The 11,220-nt window shown below is 34.7% G+C and overlaps 2 protein-coding genes across 2 annotated transcripts; one reads left to right on the forward strand and one right to left on the reverse strand.

Moving 5' to 3' along the window:
• Positions 1 to 1,762: 1,762 nt before the first annotated feature.
• LOC112728667 (malate dehydrogenase 2, peroxisomal) lies at positions 1,763 to 4,735 on the forward strand. The gene is made up of 10 exons (XM_025778899.3): positions 1,763 to 1,961; positions 2,097 to 2,171; positions 2,351 to 2,566; positions 2,787 to 3,101; positions 3,278 to 3,367; positions 3,464 to 3,547; positions 3,926 to 3,961; positions 4,079 to 4,168; positions 4,252 to 4,346; positions 4,453 to 4,735. Exons 2-10 carry the CDS (start codon positions 2,100 to 2,102, stop codon positions 4,523 to 4,525), a joined length of 1,071 nt encoding a protein of 356 aa, XP_025634684.1. The 5' UTR covers positions 1,763 to 1,961; positions 2,097 to 2,099; the 3' UTR covers positions 4,526 to 4,735.
• Positions 4,736 to 5,117: 382 nt separating this feature from the next.
• LOC112728668 (transcription factor bHLH25) lies at positions 5,118 to 8,100 on the reverse strand. Its single transcript, XM_072210241.1, has 5 exons — positions 8,054 to 8,100; positions 7,517 to 7,565; positions 6,740 to 7,276; positions 6,028 to 6,396; positions 5,118 to 5,758 (listed from the first exon to the last, which is right to left on the reverse strand). The coding sequence occupies exons 2-5, from the start codon at positions 7,550 to 7,552 to the stop codon at positions 5,684 to 5,686; spliced, it is 1,017 nt and encodes a 338-aa protein (XP_072066342.1). The 5' UTR covers positions 7,553 to 7,565; positions 8,054 to 8,100; the 3' UTR covers positions 5,118 to 5,683.
• Between the last annotated feature and the right edge of the window lie 3,120 nt (positions 8,101 to 11,220).

Consider the following 11,220-nt stretch of genomic DNA (forward strand, 5'->3'; position numbering starts at 1 on the left):
CCTTGAGTACCCCAATGATCGTAAGATCTTTGGATGTGGAGAAGGATCAATTCCGTCCTAAAGAAGAGAATGAAGATATCCTTGGTCCTGAAGTACCATATCTTAGTGTCATTGGAGCGCTAATATATCTTGCTAATAATACACGACCCGATATATCATTTGCTGTGAATTTACTAGCAAGGTATAGTTCCTCCCCAACCAGAAGACATTGGAGTGAAATCAAGCAAATCTTTCGATATCTTCATGGGACAGTTGATATGGGATTGTTTTATCCATATGGATCCAAGTCACAATTAGTTGGCTATGCAGATGCTGGATACTTATCTGATCCACATAAAGGGAGATCTCAAACAGGATACCTGTTCACATATGGTGGAACTGCTATATCATGGAGGTCCACGAAACAGACGATTGCTGCAACATCCTTTAATCATGCCGAAATACTAGCGATACATGAAGCTAGTCGCGAGTGTTTTTGGTTCAAGAATTTGATCCAATATATTTTGTCATCATGTGGACTGATTGATCATAAGATAGCTCCAACTGTCCTGTTTGAAGATAATACATCATGTATTGCTCAACTTAAAGGCGGATACATCAAAGGTGATAGAACAAAGCATATTTCTCCCAAATTTTTCTTCACTCATGATCTTCAAAATCAAGGGACAATTGATATCCAACAGATCCGCTCAAGTGACAATCTGGCAGATTTATTTACAAAGTCACTCCCAAAATTCTCCTTTGAAAAATTGGTACATCAGATTGGGATGCGTCGATTTCGAGATATTAAATGATGTCGACAAGAGGGGGAGACTGTACTCTTTTTTCCTTGGTCAGGTTTTTTTCCATTTGGTTTTTCTTGACAAGGTTTTTAATGAGGCAGTCCCCATCACAAAGGATATTGTACTCTTTTTCCTTCACTAAAGTTTTTCTCATTGGGTTTTCTTTAGTAAGGTTTTAATGAGGCATAATCTTAAATGGTCATTCAAGGGAGAGTGTTGTGATAAACATGATGATGTGGATGACCTTTCAATACATGGCCAGTTGATTTTTCCTATGAAAGAGTGAAGCTCCCAAGTTAAATTGAGCATTAATGAAGTTTGAAAATTTAAAGCTTCACTCATGTATAAATAAAGACTTAAGACTCAGACAATATCATCAATAACAATTATTTCTCTCTATTTATATTGTCTATATACAAAACTTTTCCTCTTTCTTTCTTTCATACGTTACTACATATATTAGTAATATATATATTTAATATATATATATGAATCATCTTTTTTATATTGAAATAATAATTATAGTGAATATTATTACTAGAGTTATCTAATTATATTTTACATTTTGTATTTATTATCTCTTTCTTATTTATTTGTTTAGTTATTTTACAACAACAGCATCATTAAAGTATGATGTGTTTGATTTGAGTGTAAAGTACACAAGTCTGATATTAGATTTCCGTACTTGAATTTTATAATATATAAATTTGATCTTTAGATGTATGTAATTAAATTTTTAAAAATTTTATAATACAGAAATTTGACTCAAATCAGATTCTCAAATTTTATTTTCTTTTTCTCTTCTCAACAAATTTGATTGTCTAATTTATTTAATAACAATTAAAAAATTAATTCTATATCAAAAGAAAAATATAAATTTTTTCAATAATATACCTTTACACACCAATTCTCTCCGTGTAAAAAAAAAAGAGTCCGAAAATACAACTAGAAATAAAAAAGCACAAGAGAAATATTAAATTGTGAAATGATTGCATCACACACTTCAAAAAGTTCACCACAACGCAATTTGGCTCTTCTCTTCTTCACTAAAATCCTGAGATCCACATTCACTTTAGCTCAACATTATCAAAAACAAGGATAAGCCTTCACAACAATTGGGTTCCACACAAAACTCTTCTTTTGCTTCTCATTTTAATATTTGAAGAAAAAACATTGGACGTATGTGTCAACTTCTTGGTTCCCATTATTTCTCATTTATATATTTTATCCATTCATCTATATTATTCATTTACCCCCATATATAACAGACAGTGCTAACTGCTTCTAACTCTTGTTTCTCAAATACTTTCATAGAACATGGAAGCACGTGCAGCGGCTAATCATCGTATTGCAAGAATCACCTCTCATCTTCAGCCACCCAATTTCAAGGTTTGTTGCAAAGGGTACTTCATAGTTGATATAACATTACATAGCTATAAGAAGCCTCAATGATCAGTATTTAATGAATCAATACTACATAACCTGGAAATTTTCTAAAATTTGTGTTCCTTGCATAAACTCGAGCTTCTATTATTGCCAAAGATTAGTGCTTGATCATGTGATGACAGGATGGTGGTGATGTTCTTGTTGAGAGGGCTGAGTGCAGGGCAAAAGGAGGGGCACCGGGATTCAAGGTGGCAATCTTGGGGGCTGCTGGTGGAATTGGCCAATCCCTATCTTTGCTGATGAAGATTAATCCCTTGGTCTCAGTTCTTCATCTCTATGATGTTGTTAACACCCCTGGTGTCACTGCTGATGTTAGTCATATGGACACTGGTGCTGTGGTAATCTCCTTTTACTGTTTTCTTCATGGATTGTTGCAGAATTCTTGATAATCGAATAGCAGCTTATCACAAAATTGTTGTCTTTGTGTTAAATGGGGATGTTATTTAGGTGAAGCTTATATGAATTGATTTTATAGCCAAATTGGTGCTGGAACTTAGTAATCTATAGCTGCTATGTGTTGTTATGTTCAAATTATTCCCACTTTTTTGGGATTGTTAGGTTCGCGGCTTTCTGGGGCAGCCGCAACTTGAGGGCGCACTCACTGGGATGGACCTGGTAATTATACCTGCTGGTGTCCCAAGGAAACCCGGGATGACAAGGGATGATTTGTTTAAGATAAATGCTGGAATTGTGAAGACCCTTTGTGAAGGAATTGCCAAGTTCTGTCCCAATGCAATTGTCAACTTGATTAGCAATCCAGTGAACTCCACTGTTGCAATTTCTGCTGAGGTTTTCAAAAAAGCTGGTACCTATGATCCAAAGCGGCTGCTAGGTGTTACAACCCTGGATGTTGTGAGGGCAAATACTTTTGTGGTAAGCATTACTTTCCTGTTCTTCCTGGAATTATAAGTAGAGAGTCTTGAACACACTTTCTGTAGGTTAAATGTTATGTCAAATTTGTGATGATAAATATTTTTGAAACAGTATACTTTATTGCTTGAAATTAACTAAGTAAAGACTAATGTAAGTCAATCTGTTTATCCATGCAGGCAGAGGTACTTGGAGTGGATCCAAGAGAGGTTGATGTTCCAGTGGTGGGAGGTCATGCAGGAGTTACAATACTGCCTCTTTTGTCGCAGGTGCAGAGTCCTCCCTTAAGCCTTCTGTTCCCCGCTTTTTAAAATCTAGAACCCATGCTTATCTTTTTCTTTCAAAACTGTGTATTTTGTTTGTAGGTTAAGCCTCCTAGTAGCTTCACTGCAGAAGAAGTTGAATACCTGACAAATCGCATCCAAAATGGTGGAACAGAAGTTGTTGAGGTAAATGCCATACAAGTCAATTGCTTAAAGATGTAACTGAAGTAGAAGGGACAGGAAGCAAAAAATGAAGTTTGACTCCCTTTCATCCTTCCTTCGAATTTATTTCTGCTTAATGCCACATATCACCTATGATATATTATTCATGGCGAGTATAATGCTACAACAACTATCGGTTACTCCCAGTTCTATTCTACGATAATAATTTTTTACTAAAGGAAAATATAATCCGATACTACAAGTAACGATAGTTAACTAACATTATTTTCATATCCATGACAGTTGAAATTTACAAAATCTCAAATATTGTATCCTATCCCTTGTATGTATCTGGTTTGTGATTGATCCACCATAATATAATCACGATTATTCATGTTACAGGCAAAAGCTGGAGCTGGTTCTGCAACACTATCAATGGTTAGCAGCTTATATTTATTATGTGTATTTCTATGTTTACAAGCATTGTTAATTAGTACCAACTGAGTCTACTCCAAGTGGCAAGACTAACTTGAAAATCCACTCTCGATTGAGTAGGCATATGCAGCTGCCAAGTTTGCTGACGCATGCCTCCGTGGCTTGAAGGGAGAAGCCGGAGTGGTGGAATGTTCTTTTGTGCAGTCCCAGGTGCCATGTTCAAGAACTTATTTCATTGCACAGTATAATGCTATACTTTTTTACTTCTCATTTTAACATTATGTTTTAAACAGGTGACGGAACTTCCCTTCTTTGCAACCAAGGTACGTCTTGGTCGCGGTGGAGCAGAAGAGGTATTTCAACTTGGTCCCCTGAATGAGTATGAAAGGTATGATAGGAGATTACTAAACTCTTAGTATTTAGCTAATATCTTTGTTGGAATTGGTAGCAGTAATGTAACACAAAGTAAAGTTCTGATGTTAAATACTTAACAGGATTGGATTGGAGAAAGCAAAGCAAGAGTTAGCAGAAAGCATCCAGAAGGGGATAGATTTCATCAGAAAATAAGTGATATGAGGAAAATCTGTTTTTGTCTTCTTCTATAATGACCCTATGTACTATTTCCCCCTTGTTCATAGTAAATTCTTAAGAATATAGTATTCCAAATTTTTGGTGTCATCCATTCCTTAAATGTTGATCTTAAAGGATTTGGCATCAATGGAAGCATAATGATCTGAAAGACAATATACAAAACTGGCCTTTTGTACTATTTCCATATACCACTGTTTTCTTTAATCTTTCACTTATCCTCCCAACATATTTGTTTCAAAAATCATGATCCTTCAATAATATAATTATATGGAAAATATTAAGTGACATTCATGAAAAATTCTAATACATTGAGGGGCTGGCAGAGGGCGAAATCATAACAAGATCTTTAGTATAATCTTCTGTGGGGACTAAGATTATAAAGAATGTGTACAAGGATTCACTTGGCTAACATTAAGAAAACATATAATAATATTAAAACCCTTCTCATTTAACATTTATGGTCTCCATTTATCAGGACAACATTCACTATTTTGAAGCATTTTTCTTTTGCATGCTGATATATGCTAATGCCGTGCACGAAAACATGCAAGTTAAACATTCATACAAATAATTGAAGATACAGTTATTCATTGACTTGAACCAAACATTTTTGGTACGAAACATTTTTTTATTTAACAGAAATAAACCTACAAGAATGCAACAAAAGGCCTGTTTGTCGAGACCACCCAAAAAAGAACCAATGATCCTTTTTCTAAAGATTTACTTCAAGTAGAAGAAGAACTGTGCTAGAAAGTAGAAACAGATGGGGTTGAACTTTTCAACCTGATGCCAAAAAATGCCTAGCAAGCTGTACAAGCCACTGTAGAAACATGATGGGGTGGAACCGTGGAAGTAACATGATCAACTTGTTGATCATGCAAAAAGTATATGTTGACAGAAAAGCCCCTCATGCAAAATGAACCACTGGTGGCAATGTAGCATGCTTGAGGTAAATAATGGTTTGGTTAAGGTGGCAGACATTACAGGCTTTGCAAGTTGCAAACATGAACATAAATGAAGTAACATAAACTGCTATGTGTATATATAGTTGACACTAGACAGTAAATCCTATTATTTATTCTTATACTTTTGAGTGGTGACGGATTCTGCTTGATTTAGACAAATGGAACTTCTTCAAATGATAGATGCAAAAGCTGAGCGCAGGTTTCTCACAAGCTCCTTCACTGTCATGCAAAATCCCTTTTCCATCTGCAAATTAAAAAACATTTTTCCTCATTGAAAGAAAAATTATGTTTGCTACAAAAAAAATATGATTATGCATGCATGGAAAATTAGAAGTCGAGCTATTCTTTTTTTCCTTGGCACTAACATTATCCAGATATACCATGATCAACTATAACAAATTATTGTTGATGTATCTATTCTAAAAAGTGACAACATAGTTCCATTTTTTGATTTAGTTGTTAGGCTGTTATTTGCATGTAGCTTTCATTCCATAGAATTGGTACTCAAGTTACCTGAGCAATAATAGTTATATCTAAGGCCCAGCTCCCAAACGTCATGGCACTGCTATTGGTAACTTTTAGATGGAGTTTCTCAATTTGATTGATTGATTTTTCTACAACTCCTCTGTTCTTCTCGCAGTGGATTCTTATGAGAACATTTTTATCACAGAATCTTGCTTCAATTTCAGGTAATGCCTCATGGAAGATACCCTCATATTCTAAAGAAGCGTCTTCTGCATCATTGGATAATTGAGATTTTTTCACAAATACTACAGATTCCACAGCTTTTCTCTTGTTCTGTTCTTCCTCAAGAGCCTTCACCTTCTCTTGCAATTGCTTTAAGTATTTGATAGCATCTCCAAGAACAGAAGCTTTGTCTGTCTGTTAGTAGCATGTTCAAAAAGAGATCAATGGATGCATTTATGTGTTAGAGCAACAGCATGGACAAAAGAACACAACCACCACAAAATATATATTCAATTCCACATATTTATGAGCTTCCTGCTAAGCGTTAAATAGAGTTCAACTAGGAAACCAACTACTTTTTGGCCAATATCAGCCAACTTTTTTGAAGTTGCCCTTTTACTCTAAATTCTAAACACCAGATCTTAAACTACTAAACAAATGCTCCAATATATGTTCACAGTTATGAAAGACAGAAACAACAAACAGTCAACTAAGAATCATAACAAGCCAAATATCACTTTAACCAAATGTTGTATACCTTCTGTAGTCCAGGAACAAGGGCAGATAGAGCAATGAACCGCTGGCTGAGCTTCTCTCGACGCTTCCTTTCGGCTATTATGTGGTCTTGAGGTTGAGAAAGTCTAGAACGTGGCCCTACATGCTTAGTCGCCTGACTAGCCTCGAACACATATTGATTTCCTAATGTTCCTTGAAAGTTCATGTCTTTAGGAGTTGTGTCATTCATTTTAGGACAAACCATCTCATCCTTAGACTTCACCACTTCCAACTGGTTTATATAATTGGGATCCACAAATGAAAGAAGAGTTGAGCAAGAAGCAAATTGTGCCTCGGATGGAGTTTTAGTTGGACACCAGCTATTGTTCTTGAGATGTTTTGTAGGTCTGTCAATGTTAGAAAGTGAAGTTTCCATGGAAGTTTTGGGGTTGAAACTGGGATGAGAGAATGAATGTTGCTGTAAAGTCTCTCCAAAAGCAGCAGCAATCGGAAGTAAAGTAGGCTCATCAATAGAGCTCAAATGCCACTGATGAAGATAGGTAGGATCTTCCATTATTTCCTGCAAATTCAGAAGAAATTATGTTCATTATAGTCACTACATACAGAAACATTTCAGGGTCTTCATAACACATTTTATCAACCAATATCAATATTCAAAACCAGAATGACATAGAGTGTATATTCACATTTCAATTCTTCATTAGATATTTGCCTTGATTTCCAAATACAGTATAAAATAATGCATACTTATTTATGTTTTAAGAATAATGATTTACAGCACAGGAGCTTTATATCTTACCAGATCAGTTAACCCTCTGAGGGAAGAAATATCCATAAGAAAACAACTCCTGCAATCAAAAGAGCTCTCAAGAAACTATCCTGGAAGAGAAGATTCAGCTAGAGTTGCTGAGGTTTTGGAACTTAAATTTTCAGCAGATGATAGTAAGTTAGTAACATCTGCTAAATACTTAAATGGCCATTAAAGCCTAAAACATTTGAAGAAGGAAAGCCCCTCATACCAAAAACACAACACTCCCATGCACTAGCATTTAAAGCAATTATATTCTTATGCACTTGCAGCTTATATATACTACTAGTGGTGCTTCATAATTTGTATGTTTAATCTTTTTTAAATAAAAAAGATATAGTATGTGAGTTAAAAAAGTAAAAGTTCAGCATCGGAAAGAAAAAATTAGTTTCTTTTTTTTTTTTTTTAAATTACCATTGTGAAATTACCATTGTAAAACACAAAAATTGGATTTGAGAACATGGTATATATATGTATAGATATAGATAAAGATGTACATTAATAATGTGAGTTTGGTGAAAAGCTTACTCATCAACAGATGTGGCAGTTTTTAAGGTTGCTGATCCCCAGTCCTCACAAATAACATGGTATACTATCACACACATAGCAGTTGCAGTTTATATACACACAGATAATTTAGGGAGGGATTTACATTTACCTAGAAACTTGTGGGGGGTTAAGTGCCCCGGTTACAATTTAAAAAACTTTTTATTACTATATAATGATAATATTTATTTGTCTCTACTAAATAATTAAATTTGATCCTATTATATTAAATTATTATAAAATTAGTTGAGATTCGAAAAAATATTATTTATTTATTGGTTTTTTTTTTAGAATATTAGAGATATAACTATTAATGTTGTCTCCTCCTATTAGCTTAACCTTTTGGGATGAGTGGTTTCATAACATGGTATCAGAGCTAATGTATAGCCTTAAATTCTAGACTTTTGAACATAGAGTTTTGATACCGTACGAGAAGTGCTAGGGGTCAGCAATTTTTGTGATTTGTAGCCATCAAATAGTCATCAATGTTTTTAATGGTGTGAGATTTCATCCAATGATGTGGGATTACTCATTTTTCTTTTGCTGGTTATATGTTGGCCAGAATTTAATAAAATTGCTGGCCTAGACTTTTCCATGTATGTATTTCTTGTAATTACTTCAGGCTCTACATGACCCCTTTGTATAATCTCAAGCTAGAAAAGATATGCTCACGGGTTTTTTATGTGAATAGGCTTGGACAACCAGAGATACCTTATTTTTGTAAAAACTGTACATGAGTGAAAGAAAATGATATATATCTCATTTTATATTCAGTTGCTCCGTTCAGCTGAAAAATTAATAGCTTCAGTCTTTGTTGTTTGTAGACTTTTTGAGATGTTATTCACCAACTAATCATTGAAATTTTGAATTAAGTGTTGACAAATCAAATGATCATGTTTGAGAATGTGGTCCCTCACGCACCATGTCCAATGCCTCAAGGTACGTACTTATTTTCCCAATTCCCTAAAGCTACGTTCCTAGCTGCTTCCTTCTTAATTGCCTCTCGTTAATTTTCTTGGTCAAAGATTACTTACAATCATAAGCAAAGAAAATAAAGAAGCAATTCAAGCTTATTAGCCATGGCCAACCAATTCTCTAACAAAATAGCACATAACTATGAGATATTGTGGGATGATATTAGTCACCAATATAATTAATTACTAGTTGGTTGGTTTGAACTTTTTTTTCAAACATGAATCCATAATTCATATTAAGCATAAGGTTATTCATACTGTAATAATTATAAAGCTGAGTTTGCCACATTTAGGTGGAACACAACAGAGTTAATAGTTTCCATTGACGTGTGAAGTTATAAGTCAATTGCCAAGTGGCATTTGTAGTTAGAAAATCTAGCTAGCAATGGTGTGGCACATTGAACAGCCGTACTAGGACCCCACACAGTAACAAAATATAATTGCTACCATAAATTTGAACTCTAATTTGTTAAACATAAAAAATAAAAGAATATTTAATTTAAAAAATATAAAAACAAATAATTTTTAAATATTTGATATATATAATTTAAAATGTAAGTTCGATAAATTTGACATTAAAATAAAAGATAAGAAATTGACCGTATTAAAATTATCATTTGATTCGAAAATTTTTTGCTATACATAAAATTTAAAAAAAAAATTATTTAAATTTAAGACTTGAACGGTAACGTAATATAATATTAGTAGTTTATTCTACAATTTGATCTTTTATAAGATCATACGAAATGATTTAATCTTTTTTTTTCTAAGAATACACCTAATACAAGCCAAAGTATTCTAGAATTGCTAGAGATCTATGAGGGTTTTAGTGGGCAAAAAGTCAATTTAAATAAGTCGGCTATCTTTTTCAGTCATAACACACCTCAGAACACAAAACTAGCAGTTGCTCAGACACTAAATATTGAACATATCGAAACACAAGACAAATACCTGTGACTGCCCTCTATAGTTCAAAAATCAAAGAAAGCAACCTTTGGAGCTATCAAGGATAAAGTTCAGAAGAGGATTATGGGTTGGAAAAGAAATCTATTGTCATCAGGTGGCAGACACACGCTATTGAGAGCGGTGGGGGAGGCGATTCCTATTTATACACTCTCTTGTTTCAAGTTCCCGGACACGCTGTTGAGTGAGATTCATAGCATGCTCTCGCAATTTTGGTGTGGTCAAAAAGGCGCAGAACGAAGAATGGTTTGGATTAAATGGGACACAATGACAAGACCGAAGAAAGATAGAGGGCTGAGGATCAAAGAGCTAAGGGCGCAAAATTTGGCGTTATTGGGCAAGCAATGTTAGCGTCTAATGAAATACTCTAATTCTACTCTATCAAGAATGCTCAAAGCTAAATATTTCAGATATACAGATTTTCTACATGCAGAGATAGGAAGCGTACCGTCGTGGGCTGGAGAAGTGTTCTTGAAGGGCGCAAGGTGATCGAGAAAAGCTTGTTATGGAAAATATGCTCTGGTACTAATGTTCGCATCTTCCATGACCCATGGCTTCCACCACCAGTGCTCCTTAATATCCCTTAAACTGCACTCACAATCCCGCCAAATCTGCAAGTGTATTACATTAGTGCGTTACTAAATCCTTAATAGCCCCGGATGTTAGCTTTCCAACGCAACTAGAACCGCCTCATTTGGACCTCTGTAGCTCAAGTTATGGTCAATTGAGTGCGAAGAGGTCAGGCTTGACAGCTTTACGGTTCCTTCATTTCTTCATGAGTTCTCCCACTTTGCATGCTTTTCTCCTCACTTCTTCCATCCAATACTTGTCTTATGGACCTGAAATCACTCAACAAACATATCAAGGCATCAAATGGAATTAAAGTGAATTAAATTTAGCTATTTTAGGGCCTAAAAAGCATGTTTTCACATTTAAGCACAAATCTAGGGAGAATTACAAAACCATGATATTTCATTGAATAAATGTGAGAAAAGTTGATAAAATCCCCCAAATTAAGCACAAGATAAACCACAAAATCGAGGTTTATCACTTTGCACCGAGTTGCATCTGAGACGTCGGTGAGATACATTCTACTTCTGAAATTGCTGAGATGATGACTGGGATCTGATGTGCCATCGTACAGAGTCATGTCGGGCGGTTTGAAGTCTTTTAGAATTTTGGCCTTCATGATCTCTTTGGTGAATTGGTCTT

This window comes from Arachis hypogaea, chromosome 12 (assembly GCF_003086295.3).
Source record: "Arachis hypogaea cultivar Tifrunner chromosome 12, arahy.Tifrunner.gnm2.J5K5, whole genome shotgun sequence".
Classification (NCBI taxonomy): Eukaryota; Viridiplantae; Streptophyta; class Magnoliopsida; order Fabales; family Fabaceae; genus Arachis; species Arachis hypogaea.

What these genes read in the sequence shown, in the direction of transcription:
- LOC112728668 (XM_072210241.1), bottom strand. Translation starts at nt 7,552, where the DNA reads ATGGATATTTCTTCCCTCAGAGGGTTAACTGATCTG. An exon ending in TCAGAGGGTTAACTGATCTG is followed by an intron (nt 7,277 to 7,516) that starts GTAAGATATAAA and finishes CTGAATTTGCAG; the next exon opens with GAAATAATGGAAGATCCTAC. An exon ending in ATATAACTATTATTGCTCAG is followed by an intron (nt 5,759 to 6,027) that starts GTAACTTGAGTA and finishes TTTAATTTGCAG; the next exon opens with ATGGAAAAGGGATTTTGCAT.
- LOC112728667 (XM_025778899.3), top strand. Translation starts at nt 2,100, where the DNA reads ATGGAAGCACGTGCAGCGGCTAATCATCGTATTGCAAGAATCACCTCT. An exon ending in ATATGGACACTGGTGCTGTG is followed by an intron (nt 2,567 to 2,786) that starts GTAATCTCCTTT and finishes TGGGATTGTTAG; the next exon opens with GTTCGCGGCTTTCTGGGGCA. An exon ending in CCCCTGAATGAGTATGAAAG is followed by an intron (nt 4,347 to 4,452) that starts GTATGATAGGAG and finishes AATACTTAACAG; the next exon opens with GATTGGATTGGAGAAAGCAA.